Source organism: Falco rusticolus, chromosome 2 (assembly GCF_015220075.1).
Source record: "Falco rusticolus isolate bFalRus1 chromosome 2, bFalRus1.pri, whole genome shotgun sequence".
Classification (NCBI taxonomy): Eukaryota; Metazoa; Chordata; class Aves; order Falconiformes; family Falconidae; genus Falco; species Falco rusticolus.
Window position 1 is genome coordinate 12,823,596 of NC_051188.1, and position 19,995 is coordinate 12,843,590.

The following is a 19,995-nucleotide window of genomic DNA, read 5'->3' on the forward strand; positions in this document are numbered from 1 at the left end:
AACAGTACCAGAATTTACAGCCTGTCCTGGAAAATTTGATCTAAATTTTTACATATACAGCTCTTCTAAACAATCTTTTCATTTCCTGTGGTGAAGACAAATGTAAACATAATGTAATGACACTTCACATTCTCCGTCTTGTAGAAACTCTTCAGGTAAAACAACAGCCACAAAAATATTATCACTTCCCCCAATCTCAGTGAGGGGAATATCAACGTTTAAGAGAGACTATACACACACAAACATTATGTCAGCCCCTGCCAAGCCAAATGAAGTATCAGTTTCCTACTAAAATAGATATCAGTGATGTAAATTCTAGGCATTTTCTTAGTCCAACTGGTGACATCACAGACAAGATTAGTAAACCTATGGCAGCACTTTCTTCCAAGAAAATCGAACAGGACATTGCTAGAGACCGAAAAACATAGATCTGGAAAAAAAAGTCTGCAGGAACAAGGAAGAAGGTAGTTCACACTTTTTAGGTGAACAAAGAGGAGGTGATAAACATGATCTAGGATGCAGTAGATACCAAAAAAATGAATAAAACTATCATTTGATATTGCCAATTTTCATTTTCAATCACAGTGTATGTATTCTTGAAATATTATCAGCAATTGGCAAGCCAAAATTTCCCAAACTTGTATTTTAACTTGGTAGCAAACACTCTAAATGTGGCAAAATGTGAAACTGACCATTCATTTTGATAGCAAAATTCTTAAATAAAAATACAGTCTTGAGAGTTTTCAGAAAATTCAGAAGGTAGCAGAAATTAAGATCTGTCAGGAAGGCTCTGAGAGGGCACGCTCCGTTACAAAACTTGTTTATTTTGCAATGGTTCTCCTTTGTGAGAATAAAGTTACACAAAATTTAAATGTTATTATTCTAGAGAAGCCAACAACAGAGATTTGGTTAACAGAAAGAAGTGGGGCATCACTTTTCCGAAAAGGGATATATTTGAGACGGATTCCTGAATACTTTTAATTTGATGGGTGTGTTCCCACCAATACTCCCAGAACAGGGATGCAGAAGGAAAAAGAACAGAGATTTCCCTCAGCTTTGGTAACCAGGGAGATAGGTGTAAGATATATGAAATCCCAGAATATGTACATATCTAACTCACAGTTAAGGTATGGAAATAATATCTTCAACATAAGCTTATTTGAGAGTAAGTCTCATTCTGTTTACTAGCATTTTTCATCTTGCTTTGTAAATCTTGTATGTGGTACAAGGGAGAACTGACGATACTAGCTCGCTCTAATAGCATACATACCATTGCTGAACTTCAACCCCTTAAAATATAAAAGCAGTTAATTTCTTACAATGAATGCTAGAAAAAGGCTACTGAATGACAAATCTAAGGTACAGTTTCTATGGAAAGAAGCCAGCAGATGTTCACTATTAAGTGATACACCTTGCATCAGTTTCCCAGTCAATCAGCGTATCTGTTACCAGTAGAGTGGCATAATAAACGCGGGGACTTCTTATGGACAAATCCATGAGAAGATAGGTTTCAGTAGTTTCACTTCTGAGAGAGCAACTTCTTAAAAGAATCTAGAGTGTTAACAATATCTTCCCTTTCACTAAGCTGTTCAGCCACAAAAGACTAATAAAAGAGTATGTGCATACAGCAGGATGTAGGAACAGTCCCTAACTGAATTCAAAACTGTGGACTCTGCATCTTAGGCTACATCAAATTAATTTTATATGCAGCAAAAAGTACAGGGACAGAATCATAGAATGGTTTGGGTTGGAAGGCACCTTTAAGATCATCATGGCCAGGGACGTCTTCCACTGGATCAGGTTGCTCAAAGCGCCATGCGGCCTGACCTTGAGCACTTCCAGAGATGGGGCGTCCATAACTTCTCTGGGCAACCCGTGCCAGTGTCTCAACACCCTCATAATAAAAAACTTCTTCCTTATGTCCATCTATACCTACCCTCTTTCAGTTTAAAACCGTTGCCCCTTGTTTTGTCACTACAGGCCTCAGTAAAAATGTCTCTCTCCATGTTTCTTACAAGCCCCTTTAGGTACCGCTGTAAGGGCTGCCTGGAGCCTTCTCTTCTCCAGGCTGAACAACCTCAGCTCTCTCAGCCTGGCTTCACAGGAGAGGTGCTCCAGCCTCTGATCATCTTCACGGCCCTCCTCTGGACTCACTTCAATGGGTCCATGTCCTTCTTGTGCTGGGGGCCACAGAGCTGAACACAGCACTCCAGGCGGGGTCTCACGAGAGCAGAGTAGAGGGGCAGAATCCCCTCCCTCAGACCTGCTGGCCACACTTCTTTTGATGCAGCCCAAGACACAGTTGGCTTTCTGGGTTGTGAGTGCACATTACTGGCTCACGTCCAATTTTTCAGAACGGACAATACAGCACAACCCTTCCTAACTTCTCAAAAATCTGTTCCTCTGGCCCCAAAGAACTCTGATTTGGGCTTCATGCAATTCAGGTAAGCCATGCGTCATGCTTCTGAGTAACTCCTACCTTCTGTTAAGTTACACTGGAAGAATTCTTGCTTATCTTGCATGGCCACATTAATCCATTCTCAGTATTTCAGTTGCTGCAAGTTGTTGCCATGACATTTGCACAAAGTAAGTTGATGTTTAAAATCTCAGTAAATTGCCCCAGCTGCTTATCAGACAGCCCTGTGGGCCCAAGTGTTCATTTAGATGGCTAAGCCAGACTCAAGTCTGTATGATGTCTATAATGTGACTCATCACCTACCCTCTAAAGACAGGAATGACTACTGTGCTGCAAATGTAGTCAGGACTGCAGAGTATTTCCTCTGTTGCCTTGCAACAGTCTACACTGATTCCTCAGAGGAAACAGAACTTTGCATTTGGGTCCTGTTTATTGTAACTATAGTTCTAAATGGTAGGACTTGCATGTAATGAGCAACAAGGAAAGTTAAGATGCAAGTTTGTGTATAACATAGCCTTACCTTTCCAAATATACCTATTTCAAAAGGTCTCAGCACTTCCTACCTTTCCTATGTTGCAGCTCAATATAAATAGGTGGAAGTTTTATTTCACAAGTAAAGAGATACTGGGATGTTATTTTTAAGAACAGAAGTATACTTAACGTGACCTATGAAGACTAGAAGGACTGATTTGGCAAAATTTTGGGTTATTATTGACACAGATGAGAAAAAAAGGACACAGCACATTCTCAAACAGTAGTTTAAAGGCATATGGATTTAAGTATAACATAGCCTAAAAAGAATCTTGAAGACCAAGCAGAGATAAAAGTGCATGCAGATAAAGCAGGCCATTCAGATTTTTACAAGATGTCTTTCAAAGAGCTATATGACCACTTAATACATTTTCTCTTCTTGGAAACTGTCTGCATCATTCATGTAGTCTTCAAGATCATTGTATCTCTGCAAGTAAAATAAAACCTGTATTATTTTATCAATATTTAATAACCAAATTACATAAGGACTGATTTTTCTTTTTCTTCAATAGATTAACAAGCATGTCAATAACAATTCAGAAGCAATGATATCGGAAAGCTTGCTAGATGCAATTGTACTACAAGTAATCTTAAAATAGTTCATAAAGTGTTTCTGAGTAATTCAAAGTACTTCAGCATAAACAGAAGAGTAAAATATTCTTGCTGTGCCTCACACACGTCTTTCCCAATCTTTTTAAGTTACAGCTTGAGTATGTTGTGCTGCTGCTTTCAAATGAAACAGGAGCCTGCCCACCACAGCCCAGAGATCATGCAGCTGTCAAAATGCTTCATGTCAAAAGCTGACACAAACTCTGTGTGACCGCAGCACTATACCACTGTTGGAGAGACCGGGTCAGCAGAAGTGGATGAATGGTTTAGCAGAGTTGTATTATTGAAACCCAGTAATTCAGAACTGATCAATTAAATCAGACATTTTATCCCAGCTTACTTTTATCTACTTGGAAAAGGATACATCAAATAACTCAGTCATACCTTCTGTATCCACCCACTGTCTTCCAGCTGGCTGAAAAGCCGTTTTACTGTGTTTCTGACCGGTTCATCCTCAACACCATCCAACTTGGTAATGGAGCTGCAATCCACATACAACTTGTATTTGAAGTGCTTCAAATTATGATAGACTCTTGTACGATTTGCACACACTATGCCAACCTTCAAAACCTAGGCCAAAGTGAACAAATCATTCTCTCTGATAGAACTGTGATTATCTTGACAATATAAAAAATGGCTGTCAGTCTAGTAAGATTTTGTCAGTCTAGTAACTTTTTCTGAATAATTTTTTGAAATAAAGAGAATGACACTACATGAATAAAATCAGTGCAAAACCATGCAGTTTTCACAGCCACAGCAGACCAATTTCTGAGCAAGCAGGCAGCCAGCAAGTCTATGCAATGGCAGCTTATCTGTACTATTTTCTTACAAACACAATCATGTTTATAATTGGTAGTATCTTTTCTATCTCCTGGTGGGACTTTGTTACAAAATCACTGACATTTTAGACAAGCATCATATTGTGAAAACAGAGGAAAAGAAATTATTTGATTACTTTTGCATAATATATAGTGCTTCCTAGAGACATGAAATACCAGTTCTAGCATTTTGTAGACTGAATACTATTCAGTATTTCTTCAAAAAATAGATATGAATACAAATAGACATATGCCTAGAAAAATATTTAATAAATATATACAGAGATTAGATTTCATAACAATAAAATCTGAAAACCAAGGGTTTCTTCAATGCAGGTGTTAATCTGCAACTATCTGGGAGGTATAGCTAGGCCATAATGCTGCAGAAATCAAAGTTTCCGTATCTCCCATTTATTACCAGTTTTACTTCTACAATTTCCATGAAGGAAAGGACTGTCTTACTTCACAGTTTACAGCAGTATTTATAGATAAAAAATGGTAAATGTGCTTGTAAATACATAATCAGAGCATGGATTAGAGCAGATTCATTATCATCTATCAGCACTAAGATTAAATACAGGCAAACTTTTGCACGTTGTCTTGAACTCAGATTTTATACAAAGATGTTAGGCAGCGAAGGTGTTTACCTGAAAATACCGAGTAATATATTGGTTACAAGAATCTTTGGCAATCCTAAATCTTCACTGAGTATGGAAAACTGCAGGTGTGGGGAGGGAGAGAGTTAGAAGTTCATTTGCATTTAAGGACATCCTGTGTTTCACAAGAGTAACTTTTGTTCCATTTCTACAAGAGAAGTAGTTCAAGTGCATACAATGGCAAATCAGAAGAGGAATCTATCCCCTATAAATGACCCACAGGTGCACCAACTACTACTCCAACCCACGGAGACAAAGTCTACCAGGTAAAAAAATCTACATCTGGCTGGTTTTTGGAGGTCAGGTACACTCAAAAGCAACACCATTAATACATGTGTAAAGAAATTCAGCTCCTGATACATGTAGGAGAAACTGATTCAGTTTTATTAACACACACACCCCACCCCCATCAACTTACTCTTCAAGGGCAGTATTGTTTTGGGCTGATGCCTTGTTACACCTTTGCAAGTAACAAGCTGGTAAATCGCTAAAGGTCAAAGCTCTTTGCATCAGCAATGCAAGCTGCAATTGTATTGCAACTTCAGATTACACACACATACAGATCAAAAAACCAACCATGTTATATATTGCAAAATGATCTCTTTCTAAGCCACAACAGTGATACCCTTTATTGCTGCCATTGGGAATAATCTGAACATCCTTTTAAATTATGAGAAGGTTAAGTTTTAATCAGTGCTTACAACCTGCATTTTCAGGAAGCTTTCCCAAATGCATGACTAAATTTGCATCTGTGAGCAGTTCCCCAACACACCTGACCTACTTGTACAACCTAGCACTAGCTGCATCTGCTGACAGTGACAGTAACAGAAAAGCGTATTTATATTTCTAAAGATTATATAAACTAAATTTGTATTTATATGTATTATTTAGATATTTTCCGAAATATAAAAATATACTTTATTTCTTAAATACATTAACCAGCAGCTCAACTGATACAAGCAGGCGTAATATCACTGAAGTCAGAAGAGACACACTTGCTTAGAAGAACTTTTGATCGGACCTACAGCAGATGGTTATTAACTGACATTTTAACCATCTTGAGATAAAAAAATCCTAGTACTATACTGCAAATCTCTAAAAATCATGTCTATGCATTTACATGCAGCTGCATTTTCTATGCTCCCCAAAACTGAAAAGCTAAGGCATTGCTTATATATAGTTTTGTGCTATAGGTACCATGAAGTACAAGACCTACCAACCAATGTGTAACCTTGATTCATTCAAATTTCCAGAAGTACCATTTCAGATACTGAAACAATCAAGAACTGAGCTGCAGTGTTTCACAGAGCATTTAATAACTTTTCATGTATCCCACGCAATGAGGTGCAGCATCTGGAACATTATCTGATGTAAAATAGGAGATACCATCTTGCATCAAACTGATGGCCCAGTTTCTCCCTTGCAACAACAGCTAGCAGGGGACATTTAGGAAATTAGTATAAGATGCAGGATGAACACCAGAATAATCCTAACATTACCATACAGTTCCTAGAAGTCAACAGTTAAGACAGTCTGTATCATCCCAACTATCATGTTCCGTAGCGTGGAAGAAGCTTCCCCAAGAACCTGTCTATCTCTTTTGGGACCCACTAAAACTTTTTGCTTTTGAACTATCTTGTGGCAATGATTTTCATACTTCATTTATGTGCAAGGTGTAAAGTATTCCTACATCAGCTATTTGCCTCTGGCATTTCTCCAAATACTGTATAATGTAATTATGTATTGTGTTTTCAAAGCAAGAAAGATAGTCTAAAAATACAATGCTATTTCAGAATGCAGCTTTGGAAAGAATCTCAGTACTGTACTCAGTTCTAATTTTTTCCTCTTGCAGTTCTCAGTGACTCTGTCCTAATGCTTAACTTATCTACCCAAGCTGGCCGTATCAGCCAAAGTTGTGTTAAATCACTTTGTATGGAATGCAGGAACATTGCCTGACAATAGCACAACATGCAGTGACTGAACCCCTGCCCTCTAAGCATGATTATAAACAGAAGTAGAACACCAAGAGTGAGAGCAGAAAACAGTTTATAATCCGGGTCACACAGAAGTAAAGTGTGGGGGACACCTACACCTCTAAACTGTTTGATTCTCCCTGACTTGCAGAGGAATGAGAATTGGCAGCTACACAGAACAATCCCTGCAAGCCTAAGCAAAACTGGAACAGCTGTTTCTCTTCTCTTTCTACTGGCAAAGCAGAATACTTCAGAGATGAGAGAAAAGGAAAGTTTTATGCAAAAGAAGAGAGTTGCAGGTCTGTTTTTGTTCTCTCCACATCCACTTTTCTTGGGTATTTTCAAATAAAACTTTAGAAAATAGTCCAGCTACATGTTTCCATTCAATCTGATCTGCCAGTGCTGAACTGCCTTCTCTTTCAGTCAATTAAGTTCCTGAAGTGCCAGTTTTATGTAGCTCTGTGTGCCTTTTTTTCTTTTTTTTTCCTTTCTTTTTTTTTTTTTTCCTCAAGTAGCAGGACAAGTTGATCAACGTACTGCCAGCAGAACTTCAAAGACTACTTAAGAACAGTACCTTAAGAACAGTCTAAATTACAGGTCACCGTAAGAACACAAATATTGCATTACAAAGGCATTATCAAAAATTACTAGAAAGTGCTCAATAACTGTCTTTCCTGGGTCTGTGCTACAGCCCCTGAGCTATATTGAGCACGCACATGGCAGGCATTTCACCAGATGCTGGGGTATACAGGGTAAAAAAAGCTCTCATTTTGTACTGTTAAGTTGGAGGACAAAAATGAACTAGCAAGTTAGTTCAATATTCAGTGGGATATTTCAAGTTTTTTCCAAAGTGAAAACCAGCCAGTGCTTTATGTAGGACAATGTTTGGGTAGCAGTGAGGGAATTGCCACTGTTTTTTCCACGGTTAAGTTGGAACTTGAGTTAAGATTAAATTCTTGTGCTAGTTTACTAATTATTTGTGGTAGGCAAGGCATACACTTCCCATGAAAAACTGAAAATTTTTAAATTCTTGATACACATTTACAGACCTGTACACAAAGGAGAATAATGACTGTACTACAGACTGCAGTATCAGTGCTAGTATGATTGCCAAGGACTTAACTGTTTTCTGGCAATAAATAAGGGGAAAGGCCTTACTGCAAAAGCCTAGCTCTCTTGACTATCATGTACACACAGACTTATCAAAACAGAGTATTAACAACTGCTGCTCTGAAATTCTCTAGTCTATTTAAGAAAAACTGTGGCACAGATTTCCCTAGGTTCTGCATTACACACAGAGCCCAATAGGATGACATAATGATAATCATATTGACACCTCTCAGATCTCCAAGTTAGAATATTTGCAAAGATCCAAACAATACAGGCTTGAGCTTCAGTAAGGTGTACTTCCAGTTTGATGAAGGCTTCACTTTATATAAGAAATCCTGTTATACTGCATTTCAAAATATATTGTAATTACAACTTGTTCTGACACTTTTTTCTTTTCAGGAAATACTTGAGGAACGTCAGCTGCATTAAAAAACTCCTCACAGTCACAAAGGAAAGTAATATACCTTCTACATCTCCTGAAGGGGAAGAAAGGCAGAACTTGGATACCAGCTTGGTACACAGCCGTAGGAGTATTTTATTCTTGACAAATTGTGTGCTTTGAGTTTATCATAACAGGTCACAAATTACATTACTTAGGAAGGTCATATGCATACTTAATCATAACAATTACTGGTAGCAGTAAATTTGAAGAAGAGATCCCTAAATACTAGGAACACTAAGGTTTTTAAGAGTCAAGGTCTTAAAAAGTCTCAGCTGTGAAATATAACAAAACTGACTGCTAAAGTCATCTAAAATTACTGCCTAGTGTAACATCATGTAACAACATGAAAGATGCGTTTCATTCAAAAAATACAATTTAATCCAAAATGTCCTAGTAGAGACAACTGAGCGAGAAAAAGATGCAAGACTACCTAAATGGAAATGTCTTCCAGTTTGGAAAAATAGTTCTGATAATGCAGTAATGAGAAACATGCTGTGATAAAAATGTATTGAAGTAGTTAGGAACAAGTTTTCTCAACAGAAGATCAGCAATTTCTGGTGTCAATGCCACTGAGATTTCAAGATAATTTGTCCTGAGTGAACAGCTACATGAGAAATAGCAGATATGTAAAAATCTGAAGAATGAAGCAGTAAATTCTGACTGGACTGCAACTGCACCATTAGAATGACAGTGGCACTATTTCACCCACCATTCTGACCTAGAGCAAACAAGAACTGTTGGGAGTGTATTTGGATGCTCCAAATGCTAGAGGCATAGTAGCCACAGAATTAGCAAACCTAGTGACCCATGTAGAATAAGCCTTACTTGCAACAAAACAGAAAACACAATCATTCAATGGAGATGATTGTCCATTATACAGGAAGTTACTTTTATCATGTTTCTGCAAGCTAATCAATGCAAAATTCCTGCTGGGGAAGTCTTAAGGGCATTACAGGCACACACAAAGAAAGGTAAAAGGCTTTCAAGTGATCTAATTTCTGTGAAAAGGCATTCTGATATTTAGAATATACATAAACCCAAGGCAAATGCTATTCTTGATTTAAAGCCTCAGACTCCTGGCATACAGAGATAGGATCTATTAAAAATAAAAAAAACCCCACAGAGTCATAGTATTGCTCAGGTACTTGATGAAAACCAGGAATGCCAGGCATGTTCAGAGCATCACTTAGTCACTCATTTCTTTACCACTGGTTTTCCTTTCTTTAAGATAGGCATCCACTTTAGGATTTTCAATCTTCTATTAAATGTTCTCTGACACAACAAAAAGCTACTTTAGAAATAACTGATTGAGTGCTCATATTAGAACTTTGGTTAGTATGTTCATCTTCATGTGTGCGGTCAGCCTCTTCGACACACAGTTTCAGACTACCTCTCCATGCATCACAAAAGACAAGCATGCTGGGTAGGATGTGTAGGATACTGTGTACCTAGAGTTTTCTTCTTGCCCTGGAGTGAGACTCAGACTGTAGAGATTTGAAGCAGAGGAAAAATTGAGGCAAATGTCAATTCTGACTTGAGGGGAAAAGTTCTCAATAAATCTTATTGGCCCTTTATCTTTTATATCATGAAGTCCAGCTCATGGCTGGGTATAATTATTAGCACTTACTGCAGTTCAAGTACACGTGCTGCATCAGGTACTAGTATTAAAGTGGCAAAAGTGGGGAAAAAACAACATACCAATTATTGTGATGCAGACAAAACCAAAGGTCATAGAAAACCACCAGATTTATTTTCTTCATAAAAGTTTGGTTTACTTGAGGATACTTTTCATTGCCTCTTTCCCAACATATAAGGGGGGGGGGGGGGGGGGGGCAGAGGAGAACGCTTCTATTCATCCTTTAAACTTTCATAAGAACTTCCTTTGTAATTCCTTGCTAAATGCAAGACTATACTCCTCCAAACTGCAAAATGGTCCTCCTATATTACAAATTAATAGAGTTTAGACATGGAAGTATAGCAGCTTTGCACTTGCCTCTAGCGTTATAGATATTAGATGTGTTGATAGGATTTTTATTCTTTCTATGATTTTCTGTAACACTAGACAAAGCTTAAAAAAAATTATATAGAGTAATTCTTTGAAGTTACCTGCTTGTCATCTGACATGAAGTCATCCGGTTCCAAAGTTCTGCTATTATAAAGGTTCCCAGAGAGCTGCACGTTAAACTTACAATACCGATTCAATTCACAGGCCTGACAAAACATACTTTTTGCATCTTTCATGGTTATGTGAACATCTGGATAACAATCCACACGCTCCTGAAAAACACATTTCAAATAACATTAAAGAATCACCCTAAACTGAAAGACGCCTCAAATAGGCTGCTGAATACTCCCAAGAGAAATCAAAGAGATTCAAATATGAAGTCTTTCACCATTCAGTCACAAACATACAGTTTCTCAAGCATTTCCCAGCACTTAACTCAGTTCTAGTTCATTAAGTCTTTTATTCAGCTTCAGACCTAAAGAACAGCTCCTGCACCCTGGCACTTATTTTTTTCTCATTTTTCTTTTTGGAGGGTGTGAGGGTGCAACTCTGTCTCTTGGTCTGTTTTAAATAAATACACTGTACCTCTTTACTGGCCATACTCCATTATTACAGTGATTATTAGATCACCAGACCTATCACACTAATACCATTCTAGCAATTTGCATACAATGTCTAGGTTACTGTATATTGACTTAATTTTTTTTTAAGTAGAATCTTCATTATGAATATACTGGTTTATCTTTCTGTGGGAGGAGGAAGAAATTTTGTTATAACACTTAGCAAGTCACACAAATTACTCAAAAACTAACCTGCTGAACTTAACAGGAGAAGCATTCAGGTAACAGAGAACAGATTCTGTTCTGTTATCTGAATGTTTACCTGGTTATCAACATAAAAAATACTTCCGTTCATAAGTATCAAAACAAGTTATGTAAGGTAAAGAACAAGGAGTTTCTATTAACAAAGTATATACAATTATAGCAATTATTGTACCTTTACAGAGAATTACAATATATATTAAAAAAAAAAAAAAAATCAGTAATGATATGATTTCAAGCCCACTTCACTATTTAAAGTATAAGGTACATACCTTGAATCGGTCTTTCCAGCGACTTCTAGAGATTAAATTATCAAGACGAGGCTGAATGAAGCGGTCATCCAAATAATGGAGTGAGAGCAACATATCTTGCGCATACTTCTTTTGTCTTGTTCCATCTGTTAAGTGACAGCAATTACTAATTTGCCGATCACCCTACATTGTGCAAGTTTCTTCAAATAAAATTTTCAAGGACATTATGCTTCTGCATACTAAGAACTATGAATTATTTTAATAAATTATTACTCAAACCACTCACTACTGTTATTCATAAAAGTGACTCATGCATCTTTGATAAACAAAGTATGTATCACAAGAGGTACATGAAAAAACTCTACAATCAAGGCTAAAGTGAAAAGTTGTCATCCTAAATGAAGACTCATTCACTTGATCCCATTTAAAAGTATTGGGGGGGCGGGAAGTATCTTGCTTTTGGTCCAGTTTATGTAAGCTGTTCATAATGTATAAGGGAGGAAGTTGTAAACCATGAAAACAAACTACTATGAACTGCTTCACAGCACAAATTTTGACAACTCTCTTTGTCACTTATAATGAAAGAACACACAGAAACTGACCTTTACGCTTCAGCAGCACAGTCAGATGCCTTGAGTTAGGTGGCATAAGTACTTCCAAATACTTACCCAAGCAAAAAAAATAAGAAAGTATTAGGACAAGTAAAACTACCACTATACCACAGCTATCTCCCAAATACATGCTGGACTCCTGAAATTAAATAGGGTTTTCATAGATGCAGGCCCATTCATACTGTCTCGAGCTTCAGCATGTACAGACATACAAATTAATTCAGCTACCTTCCATAGCCTTTTAGCAATGCTGTTACCAAAGAAACAGAACAAAGAAAGACCACTGGCTATCTAGCTTTCTATATAAAAAATTTAATTGTCACTATCGTTATAACCACCATAATTACAAATAATGTTTTTCTGCATACACATTGTACACACACATTTTCAGTAAGTCAGCTGTACAAAAAGCTTGAAGAGGCTATGACAGACCATAAAAAAAATGCCTTGCAACAAAAAGCAAGTCTGAACTCTAACACTAAGGCAGCTGCTCTCGATTCAAACTAATTAAGATATTCCCTTCGCTTAACTAACAAAAATCCATTCTGTGTTATAAAAATATATCTTTGTAATGCAAGGCTACGGTCATACCATACAATGTTCTTCAGAAAGACAGAACACAACCTCCAGCTCACACACATAGCTGATCTACTTCCAGCACCTTGGCAATAAGTTGTTAATTTTGTAGAGCAGACACAATTTGAAATAGAAGGAAACCTGGCAAAGTTTTCTTATGACTTGTCATAAGCTTGTTTTCACTTGGTAAAAAAAAAATCAAACCAAAACAAAACTAACCCCTGGCAGTGTAGTAGAACTAGCAGTTGTATATGAAAGACATTTTTTAGCTTTAAGAATACACAGCCTTTATTCTGAAGTCTGTGGTGTACTCCATTCCCTCTTAGCTCCTGATGAAACCAAAACTTCCACTTTGCTGACTGTTCCCACAACCTGACACTGACAGTCCTCTCATTAATCCCATCTTTACAGTGCTTCTGAAACTACATGTGAGGCTGCCATTCAACCCAACTAGGCCAAATGCCAAAAAGCACTTCCTCAGCAAGAACAAGACAAGTACTGACTGCAGCTAATTATTTATCTGAAAGAACAAATGTTACAAGCAAAAAAAAAAAAAAAAAAGACAAAAAAAAGTCAGATCTGGAGTAATCTCCATAACTAAAGTTATTTATTATCTACCAAATTCCTCAGAAAAAGCTATGAAGCATGTGGCATTTTGACAAATCAGCTGACCTTGCAACGTTCTTCATTGAGGTATCTAATTTGAAATTAATTTTGTATGACTGCTCCTACCAATCAGTAACTACATCCCAGAATGCCTTCTTGGCTTAAAAGAACTAGGTATACACATTTTTCCAGGATTACTCTACTCTGTCAGATAGATTCCTTCCTGCCTACCCCGCCAAGTTACAGAGCAGCAAAACCAAGAACAGATCTTAGGACTCACAGTCCTGTAACTCCAATCAGGAGACACATCTTTCCCTAGAATAAATGTCTCTGTACAACTTTGAATGCACTATTGTATAATCTAATGCAATTTACTTACCATATAATGAGCTCAGAAAAGTGCCATCAATCGCATTTATGAGGAAAGCGTTTACTATTCTTTTGAAGTGTACGTAATGCTCACAGCGAGATACTGGAAAGAAAGCAATATAACCAGAATTAAAAAAAAAAAAAAAAAAAAGGTAAGCAATGTTAAAAGTACTACAAGAAGAAACTGTAAATTTAGAATTAAGTCATTTAAATAGGGATCTAAAAATAATTTCCATGTACAACATTCACACCCTCATGACATTGCCTTTTGATAGTGCCCCTCATCCCAATGATCTTAATTAATTTTAGCATCCTAAAGTCACACATCCTTTCAGCAAGATCACTTCACAGTAAGAGCCACAAACACTAAAAGAAGAGAATAATTTCTTGTATGAATAGCAAGACTTATGCAAACCAGAGAAGGCCAAGCCTGTGGTGGAGAGGTTGTTTATTTTTTGTTTTTTCCAACTTTCTTTCAAATACACACAGTTCTGCTTAGGTCTTAACTGAGGAAGAAATACCACAAATGCTTGTGACTGTCTCTGCTAGCACAGACTCTCCAGTCAGTACATACCTGCTTCTGAACAACAAAATATGCAAGAAGTTAACTAGCATAGATTTCTGTTTCAAATCCCTCTGCTCCATCCAGATAACAGTTTTCTTAAAAAACAACTTGAAAAGTTTTCTGCCTCTGTGCAGTTCAGCTGAAATTGAGCAATGAATTCAAAAACCCCTATAGTCCTGTGCTCCCAAATCTCACTGCCATGGAATAAAAATACATTTAAATAAAAAAACCCCCAAGCCCCCAAAATCCCAAAGTCATGGCAAGAATTCCACAGCACTCTCCAGAACAGAATTTGGCCAGAATCAACACAGTTGTTCTTAACATACAGCACAAGATGAAGGATGATTTAGGCCTCCACAGGAATGACTGCATCATAGGTAGCCTACCTCATCCTAAATCAGACCGATGTAGAAAGTCTGTGCAACAGGGTTTTCTTTCCTACCCCCCAAAATTATACCCTCCTTTTGATAAGATACAGAAAGACTGTAAAAGTTTACTGGGGAAATCAAAGTACTTATACAATAAATTGAAACCTTTCAGGAATCTGCTTTTACGCTATCATACCCCATTATATAATATTTGTATTTACAGTCCATTAATATTTATTACAGCACTACAAGCAAGTTTTACATCTAGAATTGTCATTAATTTTTATCTTACAGTGTGGGACGTAGTATGCCAGCAACTCACTACTTGATTTATTAATTTCTTTCTGTTGTGGCTGGTTTTCATTCTTTACGTGCTCTGTGTTGTCATCATCAGCATCTTCATCTTCCTCTACTATGAAGTCTTTCATGCTGTCACTATCAGTTTCACTACCTTCTGTTGGTGTGAGGGGCAAGGGACAGAATAGTTCCTCTTCTGCTTCACCATTAGAATCCTAATTAAAATTTTAAAAAGCATTTCAAACACAATAATTTTAATTGTTTGCACTGATGAAATACTACATAAACTGGGTATGATTTTTGACCTTCTAATAACATCACTAGTTCAATTAACAAGGAATATGATGTTTCTAAAAAAATACATCATTCTGTATTAGATGATAATTACTTTCAGCTTTAATTCAGCCTTCTCCATGTACCTCTCTTCACTATATTTGTAGGAATTAAGCTAACAGGACCTCTAAGTTACTTCAGCGGGTATTTTGCTTCTGGATAAAAATTATTTGCTAGTCCTTTCATGTGTCTCTTTATGGCAACAAAGGAATGATAAAGTTTTTCCTCTCTGACTACATAGATCAGATAGATACCTGCATTCTAAGCTGCTTAGTCATCAGAATGCCTGAAACAGCAAATGAGATTCCTACATCCTCAGTGACTAAAATTACTCAGGATAAAGGTTTTCAGCAGTTAATATTGTTATCTAGTTAATGGGACAATTGTTAAAATGCGACAGAACTACTGATTTGTCATTAATAAAACCCAAAACAAAAATAAATAAAACTCCACTGATTCCTGTTAGTCTTCCCCTTTCCCTACATCCAGTATTTTCTCCAATTGAATTTCAAGGATAAAATCCAGACCTCACAACTTCCACTGCTGCAGGATGTCCGAGTTGCTCTTTGTCTTGCAAGTTCTTCCAATTTTGCAAATACTTTCTGTTTCTTATTAGTAGAAACATTTTCTGTAGGGCAGGTTTTACCAGGCTGCTGTTCTTGGGAACTCTCATCTTCATCAATTATACAGTGGCGTTTAGCAAAAACTTTTCTAACAAGTATATCACTCTCCTCACTTTCATCACTGTCATACAGGACAGAGGTGCTCAACCTTTTACGCTTCCCAGGCACGATGCACTCATCCTCACCATCTTCTGTTACTTCCCCATTGTGGCTTTTCTCTTCCTGATCTGAGGGGCTGTTCTTGAAATCACTTTCATCTTTTTCATCTATTTCATCTTCTGATGCGGTAGGCTCTTCCTCCTCAGAGGTAACTGAGGATTCGTCGTTGCTGTCAGATAGTATGAATTCCCTTTTAGTGCGTCTCCAATCAACTCGGGACTTGGATGATGACAATTTTGTTCCCGCTGTCTTATTTCTTGTTTCATATCTTCTAACAACTGCTTTTATCTCCATTGGAAGGCTGTGACAACACACCAAAATATAAACCAGTAAAACAAAGCACTTACTATAATATGCCAGTAAAAAAAAAAACCAAACCCAAAACTACACGGGAACGCATATTTTGCTGCATACATTTATGACTTAACAATATCATAATTATGAGACACATACAGAAATCAGCATCAAACAAAACTAAACATGCACAGTAACTTCTGAAGAGGGTATGCCTTACTCAAAAAAATGTGGAAGAGCAGAACTGTCCACACCCAGCACGAATGAACTGGAAAAAATAAGGTCTGAGGTGCAGCTACAGATCCTATCATCCCCTGCAACACTGGGAGCATACAGCCGAGCCAGACAGCTCCCCTGCCCCTCACAGCCGAGGCAGACAGCTCCCGGGCTCTTCAAGAGCGGCCTACACCGCTCGTCCAGGATACCCATCACCGGGCCTCCCCGGGGAGCGGCCGGGCGTCCACAACCGCTGCCCTCAGCTGGGGAGGGACGATCCCCCCCCGGCTGGAGGGCCTACCCCCACCGGCCCGCCCCGCAGCAACACCTGACGCGGCAGAGGTGGGTGCCCTTAGGCGAGGCGAGCCGAGCCGTGCCATGCTGTCCCGGTCCGCGCCCGGCTCTACGCGGCGGGGCAGGGCAGGGCCAGGCAGGGCCGGGCCGGGCCGGGCCAGGAGAGCTCACCTCGCACGCCGCCGCCGCGACCACGCTGCGGCCACCCCTCAAGCCCCTTCCCTCCCGCCAGCAGCTCGCGCAGCAGCCGTTACTTTCACCGCTAACGTTTCCCGCGGTCCAGCACCGGAGCCGCTGAGGAGAGACCACCGCCCTCTGGCGCCACGCGCACCGCGATTGGCCGCTGCCTCCGTCACTCAACTGCCGCAATGTTTACGGAAGTGCTGGCTGGCCGTGGTAGGGGGAAGTGTGTCACGTGGTGTGCCCTGCGCTGCTGGTTGGCGCGCAGTGCTGTAGAGCCGGGGGTGGCAGGTTCGAGTCCTCCCCCGGCGTGGGGCGGCACACCGCGCTCCCCCTCGTCTGCCGCCTTCGGCCGGCCGGGCTCGCGCAGTGGGGGCTGGGGTGCTGTGGTTTAGGAGTGATGTCGGTTTTGCTCGCCCTAGTGATAGAAAGTTTAGAAATAACTAGATTAATAGGATATGGAAAACTTAGAACAATTAAAACTCTCATTGCATGAACAAAGAGGAGCTTCACAGCGTGACCTTGCAAATTAGGCCCGGTCCTGGGCCCTTTGTACCGGTAAGGTGGACCTGGGATGCTCCTTGTGCTGATAAGAAGACACTGGTATGCGAACACCTGTGCCTTGAGATAGGAAACTGGATCTGCCCTGTTTTTTGGTTTCGAAGAAACTTGAGACACGACTGAATCTGCACGAAGAGTGAAGGTGAAAAGTTCAGAGCGAGGGAGACTACCAAGCCTTCATCCTCAACGACCCCCACCAGGAGAGAGGGCGCAAGCGCAAATGGGAGGGAACTTATGTTAATGGCTTCTCGGTAGGCTAATTATCCTCACCCAACCTATTCTTGGGCATCTATTGAATATGTATGAATGTATACTTTAAATCACACGTGCACAAAGAAGTCAGGGCAGCAGGTGCTTTTGGAATTATCCACCCTGATGCCTGCTGGTGAATTAAACATACTTGCTTTATAACCTATCCTGAGTTATAAAGTTTAATTCCGCACGTCACTAGATGCGTTCCTGAGGAATATCTGTGTGGGTTTATGAGGTATGGCACCTCCCCAGGGGGGTCTGTCAGTGACCACTGCAGAGGCCCGGTCTGGCCTGGGGCTTACCCCACCAAAGTGGCTTCTTCAGAGCTGACAGCACTGCCCTGCTGCTGTGGGAGCAAACCCAAAACTTGCATTCAACCTCCACGTGATGTGGGAGGTGAAAGCGGGCTATGTCAGCTGTAGCTGCAGGGGCGTTCTGGGGGTGCCAGGCTGAGGCCCAGCTGGAGCAGAAATCCCAGCAGTGTGCACGCTTGGGAACACCTCTGCCAGCCCACCTGTGCTCCCTGGGCCTCTTAGAAGAAAACAACACTTTCTCTGACGTCTGTAAATCACATTTTGGATATGGTGCCTGCAGCTTCTTGTTGGCCCTCCCAGCCAGAAGCAGGAGCGTGCTGAGGGCCCTGGTTCTCTGTGGTTCGTGCTATATCCATGCGGAAAATCAGAGGCAGGGTGACACAGAGAGGTCCTGCTGGTGCTGGCGCTCAAGGAGAGACCTGCCAGCTCAGCACAGGGCTCTTATTTTTTTGGTAACAGCAACTTTGCAGCCCGCACTGAATCGCTGAGCACATGTGCTATTCTCAGCTGGGGCTGGCCTTTGTGTGGGGAACCCCAAAAATGGAGGTTAGGGGGTGGGGAGGTGGCCAGAATGTTGTCTTAGTCACAGGGGAAGGTGGGAGTATTTCACCAGAGGAGTTTGGGACACGAAAGGTACAATAAATTCATAAGGAAGTAAGCTGCACCATTTTTGCCACTCAAGGAACAAGACATTTTGTAGGTGACCATATGCAGGGAACTATTAACATCTACAATAATGAGCTGCTGTTGGTTTTCTGCTGAAAACGTTTATTGAATAGGATGCTGGATTCTGTTCAGAGTTATTACTCTAGCAAATGCATTCTAATAACAAGATTTGTGTCTTAGATTTGCTCTGCTTTGATTGGTCTGTGGTAGAAAACTACTGCTACCTTGGAACTCATTCTTCTGGCATTGTACTGTTTTAACAAGATCTTTAAATGTCTTCATGTATTTCTTTGAAAAAAAGTGGTAACAAAACCACAGGGTGAGGAAATACCTGGAAATGAAAGAAAATTCTTTCTCATCTTATTTGCATAGCACGGGGTGGGCAGGTGTTTATATAGGTGGTGGGTTGAATTCCCGCCCCCCCCCCCCAAATGTTTATACTGCAAAGATTAGAACGCTTACAATTCAGGGATTATATTGCATTAAGGGATTTATAGTCGTGGGCTGACATTTCTTTTAATTGCTTTAAAGTGAAGACGTGAATTTTCAAATAAATAAATGGATCAGAGTTTACCCAGGATTTAACGTTCCAAACCGTGGTGGAAGTTAACATTTCAGGTCGCTGCTCTGTCCCTGGTCTTCATCGCGTTTCTTGCTTCTAACGCCGCCACCTAGTGATAAAAGGCGCCAAGAACACCTCGTAGTTGTACTACTGTAGTACAGGACATGGGAATAAGGTCATTACAATTAATATACTGTATGTAACTGATGAAAATGTGTAATAAATGCATTTTTTTTAACTTAAATTACATGAAGAATTTCAGTTATGAATACTGGTTTCCGAGAGACAACCAAGAAGTTTTTCTTATGCACAATGCTGAAACACCTTGATTTTTCAGGTGATTTTTCAGGTGAGTCCCAGTGCTAAGGGACTCTGCAGTGTGGAGTCATGTTGTGTCCTCAGATTATAGAAGCAGACTTCCAGTCAAGAGACACAAGTTTTCCAAACAGGCCAATTTTCCTTAAAGCTCCTTTCTACATTTCTTCAAGTGTTCCCTACGCATTAAGCGAACTCATCT

At 39.5% G+C, this 19,995-nt stretch overlaps 1 protein-coding gene across 7 annotated transcripts; it reads right to left on the reverse strand.

Moving 5' to 3' along the window:
* Positions 1-3,104: 3,104 nt before the first annotated feature.
* On the reverse strand, positions 3,105-17,386 carry CCDC82 (coiled-coil domain containing 82). Of its 7 annotated transcripts, none has more exons than XM_037377331.1 (8): positions 17,204-17,386; positions 15,885-16,440; positions 15,020-15,239; positions 13,805-13,897; positions 11,654-11,778; positions 10,662-10,832; positions 3,941-4,126; positions 3,105-3,374 (listed from the first exon to the last, which is right to left on the reverse strand). In XM_037377331.1, exons 2-8 carry the CDS (start codon positions 16,431-16,433, stop codon positions 3,309-3,311), a joined length of 1,410 nt encoding a protein of 469 aa, XP_037233228.1. In that variant the 5' UTR covers positions 16,434-16,440; positions 17,204-17,386; the 3' UTR covers positions 3,105-3,308. The 7 variants fall into 7 exon arrangements, with proteins under 7 accessions (XP_037233228.1, XP_037233226.1, XP_037233227.1 ...); XM_037377329.1 differs by having other exon boundaries at positions 17,115-17,386; XM_037377330.1 differs by having other exon boundaries at positions 17,198-17,385.
* Positions 17,387-19,995: the final 2,609 nt, after the last annotated feature.